At 41.6% G+C, this 27,710-nt stretch overlaps 2 protein-coding genes across 6 annotated transcripts in view; both read right to left on the reverse strand.

Annotated features, from left to right (window-relative positions):
* Window positions 1–6,279, reverse strand: part of TFDP2 (transcription factor Dp-2) — a 52,235-nt gene extending 45,956 nt beyond the window's left edge. The window contains exon 1 of one of the 3 annotated variants that reach the window (XM_054074402.1): window positions 6,145–6,279. The gene's annotated coding sequence lies outside the window, so the exon portion shown is untranslated. The remainder of the gene's footprint in view (window positions 1–6,144) is intronic. The other 2 variants (XM_054074400.1, XM_054074403.1) reach the window with 2 other exon arrangements.
* A 1,896-nt stretch (window positions 6,280–8,175) lies between these two features.
* Window positions 8,176–27,710, reverse strand: part of GK5 (glycerol kinase 5) — a 30,766-nt gene continuing 11,231 nt past the window's right edge. The window contains exons 9-17 of one of the 3 annotated variants that reach the window (XM_054073992.1): window positions 27,434–27,494; window positions 26,142–26,268; window positions 22,572–22,676; window positions 20,649–20,734; window positions 17,085–17,188; window positions 15,688–15,747; window positions 12,812–12,945; window positions 11,360–11,492; window positions 8,176–9,217 (exon numbers count right to left, since the gene is read on the reverse strand). In XM_054073992.1, the coding sequence (XP_053929967.1) occupies window positions 9,181–9,217; window positions 11,360–11,492; window positions 12,812–12,945; window positions 15,688–15,747; window positions 17,085–17,188; window positions 20,649–20,734; window positions 22,572–22,676; window positions 26,142–26,268; window positions 27,434–27,494 (847 nt within the window). In that variant the 3' untranslated portion in view covers window positions 8,176–9,180. The remainder of the gene's footprint in view (window positions 9,218–11,359; window positions 11,493–12,811; window positions 12,946–15,687; window positions 15,748–17,084; window positions 17,189–20,648; window positions 20,735–22,571; window positions 22,677–26,141; window positions 26,269–27,433; window positions 27,495–27,710) is intronic. The other 2 variants (XM_009565940.2, XM_054073993.1) reach the window with 2 other exon arrangements.

Genomic DNA, 27,710 nt, shown 5'->3' on the forward strand with positions numbered 1-27,710 from the left:
TGAACACTGACATAAAGATTACAAAAAAATTTCATACTTCTTTAGTTATAATTCAGTACAATGGCAAAAAGGGATTTTTCTAGTGATGCACAAGCCTTCAAATACCAACTACAGCACACAAAATTACCTAAAGGCTACCATTCTATGAAACAAGGTGCACCAATCCACGATCCTACATCTGCAATCATTGCTAGAAGGGATCTTCCACTTTTTTCCACCTTTTCCACATACATGCTCTGAATAACTCCCACTCCTACCTGACCCCCTCAGTGAGCCAATTTGATTCCAATGCTGCCAGAACAGCAACAAAAGGACTGAAATGGGGAACAGGAAACAGGACTAAACCAACAGACCAAGCAAGCAGCGTTAAGTAGTTTGGTCTGGTTGGAAGAACCACATCATGACTTTGTTTCTGAAAAAAATAATTTCTGATCTCCTGAAAATTTACTTATGGTTTGAAATGTGACAAAAATGTTGGTTATGGTTTGGTTGTAGGAAGACTACTCCACGCTTTTGAAGAGCTCACTGGAGTGTGTGCATGCTTCAAAGCCCATTAGGAAGAAGTTCAATCTTTTGTCTTCAGATCATAGCTTTCCCAGTTTCTCATACAACAAGAATCAGAATGAATAATTTGCTTTTGACACACCACAGAGGCCTGCTGTTATACAGCATCAATACGCAGCTTGAAATTTTATCAGTTGTATGTATGAAGTTATTGATTTTAAAAAACTGTTTAAATGTATTTGCAATTGGAAGCTGAATTTTAAGTAAACTGCAGCTTACAACAATTCGATTGCACATTTAAGAGAACAGAAATATATCTGTCAAGCTTCTCAAGTTTCAAGGTCAAGCATATAATGAAGGGAGAAGTTACTTAACTCTTTCCTTACAATAAATGGAGAGCCCATGCACACAAAGGTTTTTGAGTTCCCTCTAGGGACATAAATTCACTCTCACTTGCAGATCCTAATCTCATTCATAATTATTGGTCATGTTATAACCACAATTTCTATTGCAGGTCAGTTACACTTACTCTGGTAATTACAACTATTGCTTAGCTGAGAAGGGTTTAATATTTGAATGACTCTTAGGGTTTATTAGTGACTTTTAATATGTTAAAGCACTGGCATTCATAAGCCTTAAAATGCGCACATACTGATACATTTGCTTTAAGACTTTAATTCTCGCAAATATCTTTATAACAGCTGCTACCAAAGTGAAGAATTCATCCATATGACTCCACTAAAATGTCACAGCCTCACAGACAGTGTGTACTTGCAGCAACCTGACAATTACATTGTGGATGTATGACCTTATTTTTCTTGATTTTTTCCACCGACATCTTGGGCTGAAATTCCCCAATAATAACACAGTGAATGAAAGCAGTCAGTTAGTCACACAGAACACACCTGCTAATATCTACCATGGGGAAATGGATTATGAGTTCCTATTAAAGCAACTTTTCATGCACCCGGCCAGATGATGTGATCAGCTGACAGAGGTTAGTACAAACGAAAGACCCAAAGAGGTTGTAAGACAGAACTGAAGCAGTTGCTATTTGCACCCAAACTGAGACAAAGCTGGCAGCAACAGGAACCTGATGAAACAGGAGAAACCTGCCTTGCCAAATGGTGGAGCATGCCCTAACTTCCATAGGAAAAAAAGAAATTAAACCGCAAGACCAGAATTACATCCACACATGGATTTTGGTCTATAGAAGTTAACAAAAATCACATGTTCGGGGGACAGGCACTCCATTTGCTGTGAGGAAAGAATCAGCTATCTACGAATAGGAGAAGCATAATCACAACTACCATCACTGTTTCCTCTTACCACAGTTTATGTAAAACCTGACGGCTAGGGCACATCTCACTGATTGAAATAACGTAAAACCAGTCAAAAGAAAAGGAACATCACCTTTATAAAATGGATTATTTCTAGAAGCTATGTTAACCAACAGTGGATCTAGAAGTTTTGTGAAAAATATGGTTGCTTATGTCTATCAAATACCTGAAGGATTGTAAACCAGGAGGATCACAGTGCCATAAGGATTCTGGATGGTGCCTTCAAAGATCCTTCTGAAGGAGACCCCTGTGCAATTCATGCTTAAGTGATTTAGGAAGTTAACAATATCAAGTTTGTCTTTTACCTCTCTTATCGCTACAGAAAGAACGAAACTGTACAAACACCTGAACTGCTGCAGTTCACAACCAAGCCTCATACCAGAACCAAACACTAATCTCTTTCCAGCTTAGTTTCAGTCTCTGTTGTGATAGCCAAAACTGAATGTGAGCTGGCCAAAACGTTATTTATCTCCAAGTCGGTGCTACAAAAATCACAGAATTTCTATACGTTTCAATAAAGACAAACCTTCTCACAGTGGCTTCAGTGGGCTGTGGAGTTTGCAAACTGTGTTCCGAAAGATGAATGCCTGGCACAGTACTATGTGAATAGCTACCTCTAGTAGAAGTTATTTCTAAATATCATCCCTTTTCATTTAAAAAGTACGTCACTACGTCCGCAAGTCACTAAAAATAGGATATTCTAGAGAATTGTGCTTTTGTTACAGATTCCACTAATACATATACTAGTGTACGCATTACTAGCATATACTACAATATATAGTCTCCCAAACTGAACTATCATAGGTGTGCAGTTTGATTTGCTTAGATTGATTTTTATACTATTAATATTGGAAAGTATAAAAGTAAACTTGGAACAGCCTGTAGAGACCTTTACTGGAACCTATCCCTGCACACAGGAAAGCAGACAAAGCAGCAAAAAGGTTCCTTTAATGAAACTGTAATGAATAACATCACATACTGCTGCTGCACCTTCTTGCAAAAGAGTTGTAGTCTATGAATCAAATAACAGGTGAAAAAAAAAAAAAAAGAATTCCATTCTAATACTGCATGTTACCAAAAAGCACAGGAGCTGCTACAGAGCCATCAGTCCCTGCCTCATCTGTACCTTTCTGCACTATTTCTAGCACATACCTAGTTTTCAGATCCCACAACAGGCATTTACACCATCAGCTCTGACGCAGTAAGCGTACTATTACCACACCAAGATATTTGGATTGTTTTCCACTGAATATCTAAAACTTTATGATAGACCTGTCTGATTGCACAGAAGAACTTGTGGCATATTTCCTTGCACCAGACAAGTTTATTGTCCTTATTTTAAGATTCACTGTTGATTCATTAGTAGTCGTGTCCCATGAATGTAATTGGAAAGGTAGAGGAGAAATTCTTAATTGTTACACCAAACAGATTGTAGGAAAAGTAAACTATTTAAGAAACCGTCACTTTTTATTAAAGACAACCCTAAGTGCTGTTGTAAGGTAGCATATTAGCAGAACTGCAATTCCAAGAACCAAATTATTAGACAAGCTGTAACGAAAGAACTCATTGTGCTCCACATTGGGATGCGAAAGTTTAAACATTACTATCTACACAATATGGGCTACAGCTTTCCTCCTCTGACCATATCAGGTCATTGTTCTTTTGTTGCTTTTAGAGATTTGCACTAAACATTCCTGCAGGCACGTGAAGAGGTCTGCACGCTTAAATCAAATAACATTATAAATTCTTGAAAGGGACAGAAGGTTGGCATTTTGGTTCCTATTTTTTTCTACTAGATCTACAACAATTTTAGCCAAACCCACTGAAACAACTTCACCATAAGGGTGCTCACAGTTGTCCAAGAAATATGTCCAGACACCCAAGAGGCTCCTAGAGTTGTGTACAACATATACAACTGCAGATGAAGCTGAAGAATCCTCCTGCGGTATTGACAGCTCTTGCAGAACGACACTGTGCCTTTTGCCAGATTAATTGTTTGGCCTATGCCCTTTGCAGCAGACAGCTGCTGTCACAGTGCTGTACTGAAAACCACACCTTATTGCTGTGTAAAGCGCGGTTGCCAGTCAGAACCCTCTGTGGCAATAAAGAGCATTCCTTGCAGTGGGATGTGCTTTCTGTGAAGTTAAATACATCAAGATAGTACAAGTCAAATGGTTGCGTTACAGTAGTGATTTCTGTACAAACAGGAACGAGTCAAAAGGAAGCCAATAATTTGACAGTTAAGTGAGGTAACTCCTCAGTTTACCCATGAGACAATCTTATCATAGAATCACCAGGTTGGAAAGGACCCACTGGATCATCGAGTCCAACCATTCCTAAGACTCCCTTAAACCACGTCCCTATGCACTTCATCAACCCGTTCCTTAATCTTGACAGTATTTCATATTTTTTTTCCCCCTTAATATAGAACCAAGTCATTTGATTTATTATGCTTTTTTCTCCTAGAGGCACTAGGCTCACTTCACAAGAAAGTTTTCAAGAGAAGAATTTGCCCCTTTTTTCCTCTCATGACCACCTCTCCTGCCAAGTCTTTCCTATAATACAAATTTCTCCTCACTCTTTCATCTTTCTTCAAAGTGTGGCAGATAGCATCCTACACACTGTTCTGAAGAGAAGTTCCTGAAATCCAGTACTTCCCTACCTACAAAACATCTCCCAATACACACAGCACCGGCACAAATAAAGGCTGTGAAATACAGGCCTGCATTTGTTCTGTAACATCGCTCATCTGTTGTGAGTCTTTGTCCCATGTATGCAAACCAGACATATTTTGTATAAGATGGGATATAACGTGATGAAATAAATTACAGTTAATTTTGGGAAGGGCAAAGAAACGAAGCAAAAATTATCCATTTGTCTTTTACTAGCAGCAATTTATACTACCATAAAATTATTTTTCTAATCAGATTGTATCAAGTAGCTACAACATCACGCAAGCTCCAATGTCTGTCTCTTTTGTCAGCACAATTAAGCTACATCAGGGATAACAGTTGAGAATAAAAAATCTATCAGGTGGTAAAAGCATTAATGAAGAGTCATGGAGTCACGGCCAAATTACAAAAACTGAGCTAGAAATATATTTTTTAAGACTTTTGCACAGCATATTAAATCACATAAATGTAAGCTGTTCATTTTCCACGTCAATGCAAAATTGAGAGAGAAAATGAGAACCCAAGCCCTTTCTGGGGAGGACCCCCCCCCCCCCCCCCGAGCCCTGCTCGCACCGCCCCTTTGCCGGGTGCGGGAGCGCCTCCGATGCGGTTTTCTCCCAGGCCGCAAGGAACTTTGCTTATTCCCTGTTTTCCTCCCATTGTTTGCGTTCCCAGCCCGCAGCCGGCCCCCCCGCCGCTCAGCGCCCCGCGGCCGGGGGCGGCGTTCGGGACGCTCTGCCCTCGCCGCCCCGCCCGCCCGCCGGCCGGCACCGCCTCGGCCCCTCCCGGCCCCCACCTCCCACCGCATCCCACCCCAGACTGCCCGCATCGCCCACTCACGTCCCCCCTTTTCCTGCCCCCCCCCCCGCCCCTACATCCTCCCTTTTTCTACCTGCCCCTCCACTCCCAAGCCGCTTTTCGTGACCCCCTCCTTTCCCCCCGCTTTCCTGACCCTACCCCTACCCCCGGCTCCCATCCTCTCCTTTATCTACCTGCTCCCCCTCCCCGTTTCCCCCGTCCCCCCTTTTCCTGCCCCCCTACTCGTGCCCCCCATCCCCACACCCTTTTTCCTACCCCTCTCCCCAAGCCCCCCATCCCCTTTTCCCTGCCCCTTTTCCTGATCCCCCTCACCCCCTGTTCCCCATCCCCTTTTTCTGCCCTCCCTCCCTGCCCCTTTCCCTGTCCCCCATCTTTTCCTCACGCCCCGCTTTTTCTGTCCCATCCCCGCCCCTTTTTCTCTGATCCATCTCTTCCTGATCCCCCCATGCCCCCCACTCCCCTTTTCCTGACACCCCCATCCTCACCTTTTCTGCTCCCCTCTCCTTGAACCCCTTTCCCTGCCTCCTACCCCTGACCCCCACCCCGCCCCCTTTTTCCTGACCTATCTCCCCCTGAAGTCCTCACCCTCTTTTCCCTGCACCCCATCTTTTCCTGATCCCACCCGACCCCCTCCCCCGTTTCCTGACCCCCCTCCCCTTGCACCCCTACTTCCCCTCACCCTGTCCCCATCTTCTCTTGCCCCCCACCTTTTCCCAATCCCCCTCTTTTTCTTTACCCCCATACCCCCCTTTTCCTGCCCCCCGTCTTTACTCGCCCCCCCCATCCCTCTCTCCCCGCCCCCCGCTCACCCGCGGCCCCGGCAGCGGCGCGGCAGGCGCGGGCGCGCGCGCGGGCCCAGGCGGCGGCGGCAGGCGGCGGCGGCCCCTCGGCAGGGAGGCAGGGCGGGTGCCGGCCGCTCCGCCCGCCCACGGCGCCCGTCGGCCGGGGCCGCTGTCCCCGGGAGCCCCGGGGCCGGTCTGGCAGCGCCCCGGCCCCGCTCCCCGCGCTCTGCCCCGGCTCCGTCTCCCCCGCACAAGCTTGGCGGCGCCTGGTAGCCGCGCGCGTCCATTGGCCGCCGCGCCTCGTGACGTCACGGGCCCGCGCGGCGCCATTGGCCGCAGCGCGTGTGTGTACACAGGGCGCGCGCCAACCCGCGGCCCCGCCCCGCCCCCGCGCCTCAGGGCGCCCCGCGCCCGGCCCCGCCGCGCCCCGGGAGACAAAGGGCCGCCCCGCAGCCCCGGGGGCAGCGCTGCTCCCGCCCCCGAGGCTTTATGTGTTCCGCGCTGCCTCGGCTCCTCCAAAGCCCGTTTCAGCGAAGCGGGGTGAGGTGTTCTTATAGGAGGAATCACAGACTCATCGAGTAGTTTGGGTTGGAAGGGACCTAAAGATCATTCAATTCCAATCCCCCGCCATGGGCAGGGACACCTCCCGCTGGGCCAGGCTGCTCAAAGCCCCGTCCAACCTGGCCTGGAACACCTCCAGGGATGGGGCAGCCACAGCTTCCCGGGGGAACCTGTGCCAGTGCCTCACCACCCTCATGGTGCGAAGGTGAACGGGAGACGCTGCTGGGCGTAAAAAGCCAAGGTCGCCTTCACTGAAGCAGCCTCTCCTAAACAGGGCGCGTGGGCAGCCACTGCTCAGAGTTCTAGAACACAAATTTACCCCAGTGCCACTGAGCAAGCTGAGCAAAACAAGGTTTATAGAATCATAGAATGGTTTGGGTTGAAGGGATCCCAAAGCCCATCCAGTTCCAACACCTCTCGACTGGACCAGGCTGCTCAAAGCCCTGTCCAGCCTGGCCTTAAATACCTCCAGGGATGGGGCATCTTCCCTGGGCAACCTGTGCCGGGGTCTCCCTGCCCTCCTTGTGGAGAATTTCTTCCTCATGTCTAATCTAAATCTTCCCCCTTCCAATTTAAAGCCATCCCCCCTCATCCTGTCACTCCCTGCCCTTGTAAAACCTCCTCCCCAGCTTGCCCAGAGCCCTTTCCAGTACTGGAGGCCACTGTAAGGTCTCCCCAGAGCCTGCTCTTCTCCAGGCTGTATGTGGACACAGAAACATTATGTTTTAGAGATATCTAGACCATACAGAGCAGATAAAACATGTTAAACCTGTGTTTTCCTTGCTTCACAGACAACACTAAATGCTCTAGAGAAACATATTTAATCCTATCCCCTTTACTGAAAAGGGAAGAAACATCAACAAACAGACATTCACCTGCTGAGTTATTAAAGGAAGGACTGAGGAAAACCTTGGCAAGCAAGAACTGTATGTTTACTTCAGTGGGGTAATCCACAACTGAAAATCTAGCCTGTGCCCAGGAATGTGCTGACTTTGTGGTTTTAGTTTCTTTTCATCCTCTATAAAATACTTTCATCACATGCGACAAAGACCTTTAACAATATTTGCAGTGTTACTCAAGATACTGTCATGAAAGCACTTAAAAAAATGGAAGCTATTGTGTATTCTCTTGGAGACCCCTCTAGCCGGTACAATCACAATAGCTGACATAAAGGCAACCAAAGCGTGCCCTGACAGCGGCGCAGAAGGCATGTGTTGCCTTAGGAAAGGAAGCAAAAGAGAAGCAAACGAGGCTAGCTGGTTTATTGCACTATTCAGTGCTTAGCTCAGGTAATTCAAATACTTGAACTCGATCCTGGCCTCAATAAAGACAGCTGTGCTTCCCATACCTTTTTAGTTCATTGGGTTATTTACTTTTCTGCAAGGAACACAAATGAACTCAAGCTATGTACTGTAACTGATGGTGAACATGAAAAAAACAGGTATTCCAGCCATCAGGGATAGAAAAAGCTGAGATGTCACTGCTGCAGTTTACATTTGCTTTCAGCAGCAGGCTGGAGAGGACTACGTATATACACTGCTCAGCTTGAAGCTGCTGACACAGGTTGCTCGAGGGCAAGTATGCTACTGCTGTAACATTCTAAACCAACACACAGACTTTCAGAACTTACAGAAAGCCTAAACTTTATCCCGGAATGATTGCTGCATTGAAAAATATCTTGGAATAGTTTTTTTTAGACATGCTAAGGCATGTGTTTAGTGGCTAATTACAGTAGAACCTGCACTGCAGGAAGTTATGTTTCCCTCCAAAAACAGCCAGTGGTCTTGCAGCCTTCGAATATCACCTTGTTCCCTCTGTCACATCCCTTTCAGATTGCCCACCCTTCCTCTTTCATCACAACACACTGGTTTTCAACTGTTGCTAGTTTAATTGCTTTCTTGTTTGAAGAGGGGATCACGACCTTGTCTGTACTTTTTGGCTTGGACCAGTAAGACCACAACCCCTGCTCTATTCCATGCCCCACTGACTGGCAAGAAATGGTTACCCACCTTTTTCCACAAGGCTGCCGTTAGACTGGTGAGCCTCTGTGCTGTGCTTTGACCCTGGAAACAAGGGGACTAGTTGAAGGATCTTGCTACAGAGATTACATGAAAAAGAAGCTAGCAAGCTGAAACAGCAACTCAGTATTTTCCTTTTTTACTTTCTTCTGAAAAAGCAAGTATAAACGTTCTTGTTAAAAACAGATGAGAGCGACTGAATTAATTTCACATAAAAATAGCTGTTACAGGAGAGAAGAAAACGCTGCTAAAGAGAAAACAGTACTCAAAAATCTTGGCAAAGTTCGTTACAGTGAGATTTTAAACATAGCTGACTTGGTTCTTTTCTTAGGTAGAACCTCCAAAGGCTGATCCATCTCGGTAGACTTGGACACCCTGTTTGTTTCAGACTTACTACTTTGAACCTCTCTCCAACAAAACACATATTGTTGCAGCTCATTTGAGAGGCTTGGGTGGTGAATATAGCAAGGCCTTTTTGCATCCATCATTTACAGTGAAGCGTCTCTCCTGTAGACTTGAGGCTAGTGAAAGGAAAACAAGTTGAATTTCCTGCTTCAAATTAAGCAGTGACAGTGGCAAATAGTTATCCAGGACAGGCCTTCTAAGACACTATCTAGAGCAAGAGGACCACATGATGCCTTAGGTATCTTCTGTCTTTCTAGCTGTGCTGTGGCCAGGACAAAAACCACCACCGCGTAAAGGTGCAGTATGAAGCACATGGCTCACTGGGTTACCTTCAGCAAAGTGATTTGAACACAATCAGATTCACCTCCATCTGGGAACACTACTAGAACACTCGTCAAGCCCAGTGAACCCACCAAGCTACTGAGTGAACATATCAAGGAGCCTTCATCGAGAGGGTAAGTAGGTGGACATAATCCCCAGGCAGACTTCAATGAAACCAAACTCCTTCAGCGAGAGCAAAGTCTAAGATACCCATGAATGAGGCACAGACTTCTGCTTGAAATGCCAGAAAAAGCCTTTCTGTTTGGCCTGATAGAACCTTCAGTCTTGCTACTGAGTGTTTTCTTTACCTGTGAGGCTGAGATGATAGGCAAAACCACAAGCTGGAGATGGGTGTTGAAGCAAAGACAGTGTTCTGCATATCCTGTAACTACAGGTTCTTACTTTATGGCAGGAGGTGGAGTGGAGGGAACCTCATTAAGATACTTTATATTTTAGTCTTGGCACCTGGTCAGCTATATTTTATAGTTCAAAATGTAAATAAATGAAGTATCTAGAGTTATCAACCATATAGATCATGTAGTCTGCCACATTATTAGAAATTAGCCAACCTGTTTCTGGACTTCAGGTCAAGATTTCCATAAAATCAGGTTCAGGAGGGAAAGGTCTCTGCAAGCTGAAGGACACCCACAGGAAAAAAACATGCCAAGATGTAGGCACAGGTTGAAGGACAGAAAGTAACAGAATAAAAATGGTACTTTAAGCTGAGGGTGACAGGCAAATGAGTTTGAGGAAAAACACAGCTAGAGTAGAAGCTCCAACTCATGGTAGATGACTGCAAAAGAAACCGAGGGAATGGCTCATTATTTGACTTTCCATGTTTCAGCATGAGAAAGACTGAATGACAGCTCTTCAACCTTCTTCAATAATGTTAAATCTATAAACATTTCTTGTCTGCAGTGTCTGTGGAACACAATCACCCACAAATTGAATTTAATATTATTCTAAAATGAGAACGTTTAATAATCTTACATTTTTGAAATCCATTTACACATACTCCTGAGAAAATCAGCAATTTAAAGATTAGTGATAAACAAATATGTAAGAATAATTAACAACACATTTCTTCAATTATAATTTGTTTAAAAAAAATATAAAAGTAATTAATAGCTTCAGAAATAGATTTTTGACCCCCTTTTAGCTAATAAGGAGGATTTAAAAATGGGCTTGAAAATGCCAACGTTACAGATTTTTACAGTAACTACTTTTAATGATTTTGTGCTAGCCACACCAAATACCACTTTTTGTCTTAACTTTTTTAAAAAGTGAGCTACAAGCTACATAGGAACCATCAGACAACAATCCTGGAGGGTTTTTTTTAATGGTGCACCAAAAGCCTATTTATTTCTGTATTTCATCTTAATTTAGTGCACAAAAGTATCATCACAGAGCTGTGCCAAATGCTTCCTTCGTAGTCAACCAGAAGGTGGTAACTGGCTACTACTAAGAAAATATCTTTGTATGCAATCAAGTTAATCACAACCACCTCTCAATAACCATTTTATGATTCTTAGAAAGGCTCAGGGAAGTGTAAGCACCTTTTACCCTTCTTGATGGTTAACATACCAAGGATCCTAAAGATCCAAAAGGAGGTAAGTTCCTCAGTAGAAAAGCCATCACAGGAAAAACCACCCCGTCTCTAGAACATGGTGGGATTCAAGCAGTTGGGCCACCCAAAGGAGGTCACTGAGGGGACACAAATGCTGCAGCTGGACCGCAGCTGTCACAGGAGGACAGGAAGCTTCATTATGGTGTGGTAAGCAATCTTGCAGCAGGGGGGTTGCTAGAGTCCCGAATAACTCTAGATATAGACCATCACAAATTTCTGTTACGGCTTTTACTGTCCTGTTAATGTCAAGATTTTATAAATATTAATTAAAATATTTTAATTCTTCTATAATTAAAACATCAATTTCTACCAGTGCGGGGAGTGTTTTATTGCTTGCAGCCAGGTATCCAAAGCAGGTCTGTATTCCTCAAAGTCCTTCTGAGGCTCAAAAACTGCTTCTATTCGTCTTAGCTTCTTCAGTTGTTCTTTGTCAGTCCAAAATCCTATAAACAGAAAGTTCATTCTCAAGCTCAACTGCAAATGTTATTTTTGAGTTGTTTTCTTTCCAAGAGATCCAAAGCAGAAACACAGTAAGAAATCATGACAGCTTTTCTTTACTCAACCGACAACTTTCTCAGAGGAAAGCATATTTTTAACATTGTGAAACTCCTTTCCACTAGCATCCACTTGTTTGGAATCCTGACAAGAGCACATCTGCTCAGCTGGGATGGCTTCCAAGGCACGGCTCTAGTACACTGAAGGTCCCTAAGATTTCACCCACACTGTGCCTGCGGCTGCAGGTCTCTCTTGATAAAGAAGGGCCACAGAAACCAAGACTTAGCACTAGTTGCTTTCCTGTTCTCTTAAAAATTGCATAAATGGCAGAAAACAGCTGGTGTTAGATATTCAGATTAATTTATGCTATTGAATCATTCTTGTCTGTCAAGAGCTGTGGCTTTCTTACAGGTTTAATTGCTGAATAAGTCTTACCTGAGAGTAGAGTTTCTATCTGCCAGTTCTGTTATTTCCATATCAAAGCAATTTAATGAAGTTAATGGAAATATATTTTATAGGTGGATATTAAGCAAACTGTTGACAGTTTGTAGTTGTTTACAGAAAACAATTCTGTGTGAGTAGAGCTAGGTTGTTTTTCCTGTCAATAACTTATTCCCTACTTCCATTGTGTTTATTTCTGTGAAAACCTTATGAAGACTAAAGACTCGATTCATAGAGGACAGAGAACAGCTTCAGTAGGAGCGACATGGCTGTACATAATGCGGCAGCATCCTTGTTGTGTACTCCACCCCCACCCAGCACTGCTTCAGGGACTGCGAGTATGGGAAGGGATGCAGAGTGTCTGGAAAGAGGGAAGTAGCAAAGAGAGCGTTAACTTCTTCTCCAGCACTACATCCTTCCTAATGGAAATGAATCTTACAAATGTATATGCAGGTATTTTTCACGTTAAACTCTGTCATTATTCATTTATGTAAAACTAAGCAAGCCTACAGCTGCTCAGTAAATTGGGAGCTTGGGACATAAGTCATTGGTTTGGTTTATGAATGACATTATCATCAGTTTCTTTGGTCCATCAAATACAAGTACACGGGTACAAAGCACTACAGAGAAACATAAACACTACTTACACCTTGCATTCCCACAAAAATGGCTAGAGTAATCCTTTGGGGAGTTTTTACCATTATTTGAGGTTATGTCCTGATTTTCTGTTGTTTCCACACACCCCCCCCCCCCCCCCCCCCCCCGCTTTGTATTTGCAAACATGCATTGTGAATGGAAAGCCAAAACCCCTTTAAGTGTATAATACCTGAAGCAAGGCCTGCTAGAAAAGCTGCTCCAAGACTGGACATGTCCGCATTTGCAGGTTTCTCTATTTTCTTATTAATTAAATCTGAAGTCATCTGCATGACAAAGCTATTATTACTGACACCTCCATCAGCTCTGTAGGAAGAGAGGAAGAAGGAGTTTTAAAAATGCATTTTAGTTCAAATGTTTGTTGCCAACGTTTCAAAAAACAGCTTCTGGGGCTTCACACCTAAACATAAATCTTCCTACCACCCATGCACAAATTCATTTCCAAATTTAGAGGCCAGCACAAGGCACCTGGAAAAAAAACCTCTACCTATAAATTGCGGGAAGAATGGTAGACAAGAGACACAGGACAGACATCATCTAAAGCTTTGACAGCTTCTCTCTTCTAAAGCTATGCATCGGCCTGATTGGAATGCCAGTGTTTTTAACAGGACTTCAATGCAGTCATCACCACAACACGACAATAGTGAAAACCATTACATTAAGCTAACCCCTGCAGGTCTTCTCAGATCTGGAAAAGTACTATTTTGTCTACTATCAAATCCTCGTACTAGTTGGCTAAAATTCCTTTATAGTTGCTACTTTTGATAAGGATGATAAGAATGGGGTTTCTGTCTGTCTCCCTAACTGCATCACATCAGAGACCCTTTAATGAAGAAAACTAGAACATATCAGTGCTGATCTCCAATCATGAGAGTGATAACTAGCGGGGCAAAGTAATCACTTTCACAAATAAGAAATAACTACAATAAAGAGCAATCTTGGAACTGTCATAGATTGGTTTGTTATGCTGTTGGACTCCAACACCAGCCAGTATGGAGCTATTGTTCTACCAAATGTAGTGCAGTAAAGACATCTACTGTTTATTACTATAGAAAGTGTTGGGTAATAAAACTTAACAGCTGATTAGAAATCTTCAAACACGCCTCTGAAATCTTCTGTTCTACATGATGCCTCAGAAAACAAATGTTTTGGAGGCAGTGCTTGATTGGTGATGGGTTTCACTCGTTTGTACATACAGTTAAGCAGGGTTACCACCTCTACACTATGGCATAAAAACCTGTAACTGGCAAAGTCACTTTCTTATTGCCAGTGACACGCATTTTCCTCCTTTTGTAAAAAGGTGACATCCATTTCATTCAAGTTACAAAGGGAAAGAAGAAAGAAAATGTCCAAACACTCAGTTTTACATTTAGCTCAATTTTGCTGCGAGATACTATGAAGATTTGATCTGTACGGGACATCTATCTCAAAGTTCCTGAGTGCCATTTGACTGGGGACGTGCTGCTTCACAGAAGTAAAGAGGTGACACTCCAGGACTGCAGGGACCGCAAGAATCGTCCTTGTAAAGGCCGCTGCAGATCGGTACACCACAGGACACAAGGAGCAAAACTGAAGGCTCCTTCTCTGTGCTTTCTTTGATAGTGTAGAGACAAGCAAAGAGAAGTGATAGGAATGTAGAGGACTAATGAAAACAATGACTTTGTAGGAACCTGTAGGAGCCAGAGACCAGGAAAAAAGGAGGGATACAGCACAATAGCTAAAAAGGGAATGAACATTTATGGGATAAAAACAACGATGAAAAAAAATCAAAGGTAATGAATAGATACTGAAGATGTGCAGATAAAAGGATGAGAGAACAGTTTTCAATCCTACTGAAAAACCCATTAAGTGTATCTCGTTACCTTCTGAGGCATAGTCCACAAGCTGAGCTGCTACTGATCACAGTTAATTATTACAGTCATTATATGAAACAGCAATCATATTATTGAATAAAACAGAACATCATCAGACAATTTACAGTTGACATTACAATGTCAATGGGGTCAGATTCTAACGTTCCCTGGGCAGTACTTCTACACTTCTCATTTTTCAGTTTGCACTCTTAATATGACTTCTCAAATTTTGGATGCAATTTTCTATGTAAAAAAGCTTCCTAAAGAGTATAAAAAACCCAATACTTTTGATTTTTTCCTGTTCCTTGTAGGCCCAAGCCTGTCTGTTCCTGCATCTTTGCCTACTCTGTCCTGTACACGAGCGAAGACTGAAGCTTTTGCATCCTCCCACCTTGCACTTTCACCTTTCTTCCACGACTCAAAATTCTGATTTCTCAACTGTCTACACGCCAGACTGCTTTTTCCTTTGCTGGGTATCATCAAAAAAGCCACAAGAGGAACAGGAACACTCCCTTCTCTGTTCTTGACCGTGGTATCACGATGACCCCTGGCTGCCAGAAGGAGAAACTCTGGAGAGCTTTCTCAGCATGAGGGGCTTGAGGTTCTGAGACAACTGTTGAGTCCAAACCAAGTGTTTGCGTCCAGAAGGTTCAACATAGTTTTCCAGCAATGCAGAGTTCAGCTGAATTCTTCAGAGATGTGGTGAAAAGCACATCCCAGGGATCACAGGATCCCCCCTGACTTTGATTTGCTTCTTCAAAGACTGAAGAAAAACCAATGTCTGAACATTTGAGTTGCATTTTTCCTCTTCCCCTCACAAACAGATCCAGTTTTAACCAACGTCTTCAAAAAATATTCAGTGACAGACCCAGCACAAAAAACTTCAGTATGAAAGAAGGTGGTGGACATTGCTCTATGCACTCTAGTGCTACCTGAAAACAGGAGTTGGTCTTTTTTTGTTTTTTTAAATAATTACAGCAATTCACCTACTTACAATGACCAATGCCGATAATTTACTTAAGAACCCCCCCTTCTGTGGGTAGACTCTGCTGCCACTTAAGTTACATTATTTGACTTGGCAATTGTTTTTCTCAGTAGCAGAATTTTTACTGCAAGGTAAAAGACATAATAAAAGTTCACATCTATTTAAAGTCAAACTCCCGTAAGTCAAATTTAAAAGTCACATGGAACTTACCGAATGGTTTGAAGAGGAATGCGTACCTTCTTCACAATGATATCATAAAGCTGTTTGTTTCTTTAAAAAAATATTTAGTTGAATTAGGCATTATCTATTCCATAAAGTGTTTCCAGTATCTACATAGTCAGAAAATAAAATACAAGGCAAAAAGTGCCTCAGTTGCATCAGAACTGCTGCAATAGCTCACAAGTTTCCCAAATGCATAAATTAAAATAAAAGAAGGAGGGGGTTAAGACTGAAACCCATCTTTGTTATATATTGTTCCAAAAGCATGTCTCACTAAATCATGGCCAATGCTATAGCAAGGCTCTGTGGAAGGTATATTTTTCCCCACCTGAGACTGCTGATAGTTTTCTATAGACAAGATGCAACTGCCGGTGCAGTGGGTTAGAGTGAGGAAAGTAGGCTGACAAAAAGTTAACAGGAGTTGGTCCAGCTGTTCTTTAAATGGAACATCTGAAGGCTGGTAGTTGTTCTGAAACTGTTTCATTTACTGTGAGAAAACCTAAACACGAAGGATCTGTACCCTTTTCTAGTAAAGTATTTGAATGACAGGAGATTCTCAAGATCCTCATTTCCAGGAGTTCTATGCTTCAGTTCAGGAATTGTTGCATCTCGCCTTCCTCTTACAGAAAAAAATGCACTAGAAACAGTTGCAGCAATTCAGAATATTACCTTTCTCCAAACATCCTTTTTGCCTGTATGCAGGAGGCTGTTACACCCACAGCAGAGCTGGTGAGCAGGCAGAAGGAATAATATGAGCATTCCCTAATCTGGCATGGTGTGGTGTGCGTCAGGCCCAAACCATACTCAAACTCAGCGGAAGGAATGCTGTACGGGTTAGCAAGGCAGAGCCACTCTGTTCCACAGTGAGCTACGGACGTGCTCACCAGGGACTAGCAGTAATACCTTTAATCTTGGCAGTTAGAATCTGGAAGCTGTTGTCCATTCCCATCTTTAAAGATGGTTAAGATGCCTATTACTGTGTTTTATAAAACACCAGAAATTCAAACTTAAGCCAAAACAGCTGTTATGAGGCTTCCAGCTTCAGGGATGCTCTAAACACAGCTGGAGCAGGCTACAGCTTCTGGCAAAAAGGAGAGCAAGGACAAACTTGAAACAGAAAACATTTTTAGAACATGCAGAAAATAATGAAATTTAAGAAGCCCTATGTAATTACTCAATAACACAAACTGAACTAATAAATATGCACAAGTTTATTCGTAAACTGTAAAAAACAGAAAGCAGCAAAAACTCCTTTTCAATGTAACAGCAATGAATTACTGGAATTTTTATTTTACAAACTGCAGAAGTCCATGCAGCCATTTAACACCATGGATCAAAATAAAAGCAAATATAAGAGTATATAAGCAAGATAATTAAGTAAGCAGTACCTGAAAGCTACAGATTCCAATATAGCTCGTACAAGATGGTTCCTGGTAGTGCAAGGTTTCAGCCCCGTGAAGGAAGCACATAAATATGGGTCATTCACAGAAGCCTGCAGAAAAGATTTCACTGTGAGTCTCGCAAATTGTATTTGCAGGCTTTGGAGAAAGGAGTCAAATAGTAAGAAAAAGATAAAACTTACGACAGTTACAGGCAGCATAGTGAGAGGAGAGAATTGAAAACAAGATGTAAGAGGTATATAGTATTATTTCAGCTAACTCAGTTCAACAGTTTAAATAGCTTCTTTCAACAGGAAAAACAGTTAAATGACGTCTCCCAAATCTGACACAGTAAATAACACTGATCTGTATGACTTTAAAATACACCCAGCGTGTGCTCTAAGTGTCTGGACAGGGCTCACTGATATCACTATTCTCTAGGAAGATTTCACACACACACATTACTTCTAAAACACTCCTGAACTGCGAAAAGAAAGATGAGCTGTCTTTTAAAAGTAACGCTGAAAAGGATGGCAATACTTGTCATTAGTTTCTATGACAGCCCATTTTCAGTGGCACTGATGAACACCGCCCAACTAAAATTCTAATCCTTCACTAAGGTGTCTTTTCTTTGCAGGAGAACTAGAGAATTGTTTGATTAATCTCCTCTCCACCTCTCCACTCCTCCAATGAACTTCATCACAAAACACAAGTTTGCTGGTCCATATCTCCTTATGACAATGTTAAACCTTATTTTCATTGTAAATAGTAATTTTTAAACTGAAACAATTCTTTCCAGCTGCATTTTGCTAAATGTCAGAGACTCCTGTTTCTAGCAGAATGAGTAAGAGGAAAAGTGATTAATGCACATATTCACTCAAATTCAAAAACCCTTTCACAACGATGCTTCTCTCAGTGTGCTGCAACACAGCAGTAGAATCCAGTAAGAAAGAAACTTATTTCTTACTGCTTTAATATGGACAAGTAGAGAAAAATTTCACTCTCTGTAGGAAAGGAACATATGGACTTCATCAGAACCCTCCCCAGTCACTATCATTTTGAAGTCTAACAAACATTACCATACAATCAGTTTGTGTTGGCATCCAGCTAGTGAAGTTAGGCAGAGACGTTACAGTCCCAGCAGTGTTCAACACTGTTCAGGTCCCCTTTCATACCATTTAATCCACTTAGTTTCTAAATTGATACAGAGTCTGTCACTGGGAGTCTACCCACCAAGCGTATTCCACTGAAGTAAGCTGGGCTTTTAAAAAGCAAAGAAAATCACGCTGGTGGATATTGTTAGTGGTAACTACATGTCACTGTTAAAGAGAAACCCACTCAGTTTCCTAAGTACAGCTTTTATATCTGGACTAGGAATATAAGTACTGGGGATAAAAAGACTCGGTGTTTACAAGATGCTAGGTGGGGTTTCTTCTGGAGACGGTCAATAAAGCAAGGGGGAGACAAACCCACAAAGCAAAACAAAAGCCAAACAAACAAGAAAGAGGTTTTACCAACATCTCTAGAACTTGACTATTAATAGAATTAAAGGTCTAAAAAAAAAAGATTGAGACTAACGTTTGTTAACCTCAGGATTCCTGTCTGCAAATACTGACACTTGGCACAGCTCAACATTTGCTTGTTCACAGCACAATTACTCACAGTAATTGTTAAGGGGAAGCATCTCAGTAAAATCAAGCTTTATACCCCTAAAACCCAATACAATCATTAGGTCAGCTGCTTGAGAGAAGGTGGTTGGGCTGCCTGCAGAAGAAATGACATCTTCCTTTGCCTTGTTCCATTAACAAACAGGACTGACACAAAGGTAGGGGTTGAAGATGTTACCTTTCTTTAGAAAAAAACATCAGTCCTGGGAATGATCAAACTGAGTATAGAAGAACAACAAAAATGATAATCAAAATGAACTCTTGGACCCACAAAGAGAGAGGAGATCTCAGAAACATTCCAGGGAGCTCTAAAATGTATGTGTTCACACTAACAAATTATTAAGACTTCTACAAGAAAAGAGAAGGTGGTGATTTGGTAATTTTTGAGGGGGGGAAAAAAAAAAAAGATTGCTTTCATCTTAATAGCTTTTCTTTGTAACACAGTTCCTTTCAAACATCTAAAAGGTTCAAACATCAGTTGTCTACACATCAAAGAACCAGCTGATGGCAGACCTGACTCAACCACCACAGCACAGCAGCAGCTTTCCCTTCACCTTGCCTATCCCATCTGTCCAATAACAGCTTCTAATGCTAATATTCCAAATGAGAACTTGGAGACCAGTGCTTCACCAGAGTTTGTCCTGGACAGCAACACCGATTAGAGAAATGAAGTTTTATGGAGACAAGGATATCCTCCTATTGACAAACTCCCAACACAGAAACAGCTGTGCCGCTGAAAGTGTGCTTTTACTCACATTATCTTATGTTGCTGAGGAAAGTGGCATAACTAGACAAAAAAGTTTCAGTGCTCTGCACAGCCCTGCAGCTGGCAACAGTTACATTAACAAAACCAGTTTATTTTCATTCTATGAGAAGGTCTATCTAAGAGCTTTGACTTGCAGCTCTGTCACGTTACAGACAAATTACAATCTATTCTTACCAACTGTCAAACCCACACTGCAGGCAACTGCTCTGTAGCTGAGCAGGCAGTACGTGAGCTCCCATAATTTGTCATTTAATGTAATGTATTAACTGGAATTCCCATCAATTCCAACCTAGACTAATACGCTAGACTGAATTGCAGCAGCAATATCACCCTTGTTGCTGACTCTGCACAAGGACAGTAACTCACATCTGTAATGAAACTCAAGAGGGATCATGAGTCAGAGGTGGAAAGGACAGATATGAGGATAAGTCTCTAGCACAAATGGGAAGCAAGTAGAATGATTCCAAAGCTTGTGACCCAGAGGCACCAAGTATGAGCTAATAATTGCACAAGTTCTTCAGAGTGGAAGGTAAAACCAAGCTGTTAGGAAAGGGAGGGGACTAAAGCAGAGAACACATGCCAGAATTCCTTCCTATGCACATCTGCCTATCAAATAAGTGTCAAAATAATACAGTCTTCACTTTTTGTAACACCAGGACTTGACATCTTACTCATATTAAAGTACATATAAGTATTCTGATGAACTGTGACCTACATCTTGAAAAAGGGCAGAATAAAATTACTTATTTTAGAACAGTGCTTGCAAGTGCTGTCTCAGTAAAGTGCTGGCTCTGCATGAGACAGAAAAGCTATGGGATTGGTTTCTGTCTTTGTGGGCACCATCTGAATTACTGTGGGCAAGCTGTTCAGTTTATCTCATCCCCAGGTCTCAATCTGCAAGACAGAAGTAATCTTCCTGTTTTGTAGGATTTTTCTTGGGAGGAGTGTATGTTTCAGCATTCTGACATGATAATGATCTTCATATGTAGTGGTAAGGAACACTGAATAAAAGCCTGAGTAGTACAGAATAAATACTGTGATAAGATGTAACTTACTATACTTAAAGATGTGAAAGTGAAAATTTCAAATGGGCTATTAAAAATATGTTCTCAATAACATTATTATTAATAATAATTTTACCTGAAAGCCTGGAACAAAACAAACGCCTCCAGAATCAACAACACTCCGTGCCATTTTTTCTGTTTCATCTACATTGGTGAAAAGACCTGTAGAGATGCACAAGTCATATGTTTATGGTTATATTTATATTTAATAATATAATATTTATATTATTTACTTCAATTTCCTCATACATTACCAAGAAACACAAACCCAGAGTCACACTACTTCCTTTTGTAATATACTAGAACTACATATTCAGAGGGAAACAGTTGCTTCACCTGTATTTTAAATCCATCAGTCATATAAGAAAAATCCTAGTCAGATGAAAACTAAACGCAAAAGTATTCCCTCACATCTATTTCACTACAGCCTTTTAATCTTCACATTCTGTAGGAGGTCATTAGCTTTCCACATAGACATAAATGGGAATTGAGAATGCTAGCCACAGCACCCTAACCAGGCTAAAAACCTAGATTTGCAAAATATAAACCATGTTTGTTCCCCTCAAAGACAGTTAATGTCAGCCCAAGTACCAAATGACTACAGAGAAAGTACTTAATATCCATTATATTTTAACAGCACCCTTAATATTTTTTTACAAGTGACTAACACATATATATCAATAAGGTGGGTTCTAATATCACCTCTTTGATAGCCACTATTTTTATTCTCTGTCTAGACAGACATTTCCTTCCACAACTCTACAGACCTCCCTCTTTAGATTGCTCCACCCATGTGTAGTTCTTGTCCTCACACCCATAGTCTATAGGTTTCACCAATAACATCCTTATGTGGCCACATGACATGTTTTACAGCAGACTAGAGGTCTCCTATAAATGAAAGGTATTGCTTTCGTGTCTAAAAAGTAAACCTATCAGAGATAAATTAGGTTAATTAGCTCAATTTATCTTCGACAAACCTATGTTGGTAACTTACCAGGAGTTCAACTCACGTTTGTAACCTCTGCACATTTATTTGAAAGCTTTGGATTCTACTGTATCCAGACTAATAACACTAAATCTCTTTAACTTCCCGCCGTGTTTGTTTTTCCTGAACTATATGCAATACATCTACAGCAGGACAGGGAATGAAAGAAGTGTGAAACGCTAATTCCTTTTTTGCTTCCTAGTACTAAATTTCTAAGTAAATCTAGTAAATAGTTTATTAGAATGCTCACAGAAGTTGTTCTATAAACAATCAGTGATTTTGAACACTAGCTACTATAGAGCTAGTGTGTTTCTCAGCCTTTTATTACACTTGAATTCCAATCTTTTCATTACATCATAGTCACAGCCAAAAGGAGCATGACTTCTATGTGAAGAATCATGTACAACACAGTTACTTTTAAAAATGAAGTTTTTCCCGTTATTGTCATGTAACTCAAATCTATTATTAGTTCTCAGATGTCCAGCTTGCGTTCTCTCAAAACCATTACAGCACCTGCCTCTGGAATGTTGCATTCATTACCATGCTACCTAAGTTAAATCTGCAGCCAAATCTTCCTGTTCTGCTTCTCAACTCAAAAATTCCAACCCAAACACCAGCACACATCTCACTTTAGACAGGTCTCCTTTACACCAGTCCTGTTCAAGGCCAGATAATAGGTAAAAAAGAGAAAAAAAGGGTACTAGGAAGCTTGTCATGCTCAAGAGAGAGCAAGTGAGGAGTGATATGTTGTAGGAAAATAAAAGCCTCCATGTGTAGGAGGGTCTAAGAGGCAAGCGTGTGATGAGGAGATGATTGTGTGAACCAAACCCCCTGCAGTAAACAGGCTCAGCAGAGAAACTACTAAAGTGACTGTGCATTTCCAACTGCTCAGAACAGGCAGGCCAGTCCCTTCAATTATGGATATTAAATCAAGGCCAGTAACACAACTACAACTGCATAGAAGTTTCTTAAGTAGCAATATATTATACTCTATAAAGTTAAAGAATTACTTACTTGTATCCTGAGCCCATTTTATGGCAGTGCCAATGTCCGTCATGCAGCCTTCAGTTAAGTAAACAACTTCTTCCCCAATCTTCCAACCAATCAACGGATACAGATCTTAATTATTTTCCATGAAATAAATCAGAACACCTGGTTAAATTAAATGTTTCCAGAAAAACATATATAAGCACCCCCACAATAAACCCAACTAAAAATAAAATAGTTTTTGTCCAATTCCTGTGCAGAATTCATGATTAAAAAAAATTGTCCCTGATAGAGGTTAAACATCGTCTGAAAATGGAGTGATAGGAGTACAAAACACTTGAACAAGTTTGTTAAACCAAAGTTAACCCGAAAAAACAATCACTATCAAATGACAAACCCATCCCTCTTTAGGCTAAAGAGAAGAGCTATCTGCACTTATTTTATTCTTTTTCAATTATAAGAGGCTGTCTATACTTAAAAATGTATCAACGTTTTCTTGTTTGTTTTAAATCCATCTAATTTTCTGCAATGGTTTCTAAAAAGTCAGAATTTACTTCCCAATCATAAAACATAAAAGCTGGGCTTTCATATGGGAATCACATAAACCAGACATATACACACACAAAAAAAAGGGCAACACAAACTTAGAACACAGATCTTACTCATTTAAGAGGATGAAAGTGAAATACTTGATTCTTTTTTCAATATGCAACATTTCCTCACATGGAAAGCAAAAAAACCAAGTTTCACCCGTTCTTGTCCCCAGCAAAAGCCACTGTCAGTTATCTACTGCATTTTGCAGTATGTTTGCCCAACAGAAAGAAAAGAAACATCCAGAAAATCAGCAGTTCTATGGCTTACACGATGGGATTTGCAGGAAGTCATGTTTTTGACTGAAGAGTTTTGGCTTTATAGCGACTCAAAAAAATTCAATAATTTTGAAATTATTTTTCCCTTTCTCTCCAAAGAACAGCAGAAATGCATGGGGCAAACACTGTCAGCTCATCTGAAAACACAGCACAGCACGGTTCAGAGAGTTGCCTGATTGAAGGTGCATTAGTAATAGACAGACCACAACGAGGATAAACCTGATGATTTTTTTCTCCCTTTTGCCCTTCCAGATATGCTGAAATCTTACCAAAGAAGAGAGAGAGAGATTATTTAAACCAGTCAGTATGAACACAAAGGCCTTCTTGTTTGCTCTCTGTATCAGTGAGAACACGGAACAAGAGTGCTTTTAATGCTAAAGCAAAAAGCCAAACAGGAGGTGTTCCCCAGCACTGTGGCCGGACAAATGGTTTTTCAAGTGACTCAATAAGTCCCTAAGCATTCAGTGGCCACTGCAATAAAAACTTAACCCAACCCAAGAACAGTAGCTGCTGGAGTGAAGAAAGTGGCCAGACCTTACGGGACCCTGCTCAAGACTCCAAGATCATGGGTTAAAGCAACAAAGGTAAATGTTTTCACAAATACATCAACAACAAAGACAGCCAAGGAGAATCTCCATCCTTTACTGGATGCAGGGGTGGTGGTGGTGGGGAAACATTGCCACCAAGGATAAGGAAAAGGTTGAGGTGCTTAATGCCTTCTTTGCCTCAGTCTTTAACAGTCAGATCAATTATCCCCAGGGTATTCAGCCCCCTAAGTTGGAAGACAGGGATGGGAGAATTGGGCAAGACTATTCATCTACTTGGGGGCAGGAAGGCTCTGCAGAGGAATCTGAACAGGCTGGATTGATGGGCTGAGGCCAATCGTATGAGGTTTAACAAGGGCAAGTGCTGGGTCCTGCACTTTGCTCACAACAACCCCGTGCATCGCTCCAGGCTTAGGAATTAATAGCTGGAAAGCTGCCTGGCAGAAAAGGGCCTGAGGGTGCTGGTTGACAGCCAAATGAACACAAGCCAGCAGTAGCTCAGGTGGCCAAGAAGGCCAATGGCATCCTGGCTTGGATCAGAAATGGCATGGCCAGCAGGAGTAGGGAAGGGATAGGGATTGTGCCCTCATACTCAGCACTGGTGGGATTGTACCTTGAATCCTGGGTTCAGTTTTGGGCCCCTCACTACAAGAAGGACATTGAGGGGCTGGAACACATCCAGAGAAGGGGAACGGAGCTGGTGAAAGGTCAAGTCTTATGAGGAGCAGCTGAGGGAACTGGGGCTGTTTAGCCTGGAGAAGAGAGGGCTGCGGGGAGACCTCATCGCTCTCTACAGATCCCTCAAAGGAGGTTGGAGACTGGTGAGTACTGGTCTCTTCTCCCAAGGAACAAGTGATAGAACAAGAAGAAATGGCCTCAAGTTGTGCCAGAGGAGGCTTAAATTGGATATTAGGAAAAAGTGGTAAAGCACTGGAACTGGCTGCCCAGGAGGGCAGTGGTGGAGTCTCCATCCCCTGTGGTGTGGCCGTGGCACTTTGGGACATGGTTTAGTAGGGACAGTGTAGATTAGAAATTAGAACAGCAGCTAGCGAACAGCTTGCACAAGGATGCTACAGGGATTCACCTTGCAGTCTTAAATACCATGTCAGCTTTAAAGATTGAGCACCATCACATTTCATGCCCAGGGCACTGAGAAAGGTAGGTAACTACCTACTTGTAACCATACCACACAGCAGCCAAGGAAAGCAGGGAAAATTAACAGCTTAAACCAGAGAAAGTTTCACAGCATTGCCCTAAAGTCTTCAATTCTTATCACATTACAATAGCCAAATGTTTTCTTAAAAGAAAACAAAATGGAAAAACCTTACAGCATGCTTTTGTTAACACAGTTCCACAGACTACATCTGTTTTCCTAAGTAAAAGTAGCATCATAATGACATCATTAATTAGCCAGAAAAGCATTTGCATACACAGGGAATTCAAAGTCCATGTTAATTCAGTTCTGACACACCTCCTGTACTTGCCAAGGTCCTTCCAGTACAAGTTTCCTTAGCACACCACTGTCCTCCCCAGCCCACCCCTCCTGAAATTAGTTACTGTTTAAAAATATGACAGAGAGACTCTACGGGCAAATTTACTTCAGTATCGTCTGTTGCTCTCTTGACAAACAGCCAGCTATGACAAATCAACAAGTTTGACAGACCACAAATGTTCAGAATGGCAAAGTTTTAAACACTAGAAATGCACTGGGGAGCCTATTTCTAGTAATTTAAAAGAAAAGTAGTAATTCCTAACCCTGTATTATCTCACTGCAGGTACTACAAGGCATAAGAGCTCAAGAGGAGGAACTTAAATTGATCCCCTGGAACATTTTGACGCAAGAAGCCAGAGAACAAACCCCGCCTTTTCTCCATTCTTGTACTGTATAATTCTGCTATCAAGAAGAACATGTGAAGAACAAAAAAAGGAGGGCTGCAGGTAGCAGATAAATATTGGTAATGTTACTTAAATTCTCTTCCTGAAAAAGCATGTTTCAGGATAACCAAGATCTATGTTTCTAATTAAAAATTTGCAGTCTTGTGTTTTGAAAACACTTTCAAGCTGTTTTGCTGCAGCTAAAGAGACGGAAAAGCACAGTCCTGTTTTATCCCTTTTTGTACCCTCATCATTAACAGCTGTCAAGTAACGTGAAATACTCTGACACTAAAATTTCACTACCTTACCTCTCTGTGATGCAAAGAGGTGATCCCCAGTGTTCACATTCCAGAACCCTCCTGTTCCCATTGTCACCTTAACGTCTCCTGGGTGAAAGCAGCATTCTCCAAACACGGCTGCCTGCTGGTCTGCGACCTGCCAGACCAATGGAAACATCACAGCAAGCTCACTATTGACTACCAACCCGCAACGCCGCTGCATTTTACAGTATCACTGCAAACATTTCAGAGTTCCAAACGCGAAGACCACTCAAAAGGAACTGAGCATCAAGAGAGGACTCATATACAACTGCCTAAGTATTTGCAGACCATTTCAACAGTCAGATTTATCACTAGAATCAAATCACACCAGGTTTAGATACACCGCGAACTTCTGTGATATTGCTTGCAACAATGAAAAATACATTATGGAAAGAAAAGAAGTATTTTAAGTTTCAGGATTGACAAGGATAAATGGGGCATTTGCAATCCCAGGGAGCAGATCAGAGCAGCTTGGCTTGAATTCCTCTTCCTCCGAGTAAGAAGCTGAAGTTTTTGAGGTCTCAACATTTTTCCACACTACTACTCCTGTACAAAATTACTCTATGCTCAATTTTTCCAAAATTGTGATGGTTATTAAATATATTTACCTGTGTTTGTGCTCTGGTGAAACAGTAGATTTACAGATAAATTGAGTTTAATTCCTTAAAAGTAGCAGGAGAAATTAATCTCAGCTAAATGATGTTTTTTCCATTTAGTTCAATTCAAGCAGATTTGTTTGCAAGTCATCACTTGACAAAAATCATGGGGTTTTCTTACCCAAATCCTAACTACTGAGGCAAGAGCATGTTATTCTCAATTTATTTTTAGTGAAAAAAAAAAAGAAAGAAATAAAAGGCACTACAAGGGGATCTATTAGCAAATAGTCTTGCATAGACTCTTAAGTCAAACCAGGATGGACCCCATTGCACAATTTTATCGAGAACAACGGATTTTAAGCCAGAGAAAGACCCATTACCAGAGCTCAGAGCAGAACTCAGCTTTGTTAAGCCCTACGTTCCTAAATCATTTGGTCATCTAACCTTAACAGATATCAGCATCTAGTAATCCCTTCCTGCTCCCCTCTCCTCCTTTCCTTCTAAGGTTGCAAACCAAATCTTTGGAGGGAAAAAAAAAAAAAAATCAGCAACCAGTTCCACTGTAGTTAAGTTAAAGAGAAGCAACAGAGAATACCTGCTAAAAAAGCAAGTGTTTAATCAAAGCTAGATAAAAAGAATATAGGTACAAATATACAGATTTAAGTAAGAGGTATTTTGACTCACCATTGCCATTATTGGAACAGGTACCCCAAATATTTCGGAGTCAGCTGATCCAAAGTTGAAGCTTAAAACAAACATTATGGAGAAACATCACAACACTAAACTGAACTTCTTGTTAAAATGAAATCTAGATATACAAGGCCTGGGTCTGCATCACATATGAAAGGCAACGCTACTGGTCTAATTTTAAAGCAAGCATTAAAACTATTACTTCAAGGAATACTGTTTGGGATGTACTGTTAAAAAAGAACATCTGCATATAAAAATAATATAACGGTTT

Source organism: Cuculus canorus, chromosome 9 (assembly GCF_017976375.1).
Source record: "Cuculus canorus isolate bCucCan1 chromosome 9, bCucCan1.pri, whole genome shotgun sequence".
NCBI lineage: Eukaryota > Metazoa > Chordata > Aves > Cuculiformes > Cuculidae > Cuculus > Cuculus canorus.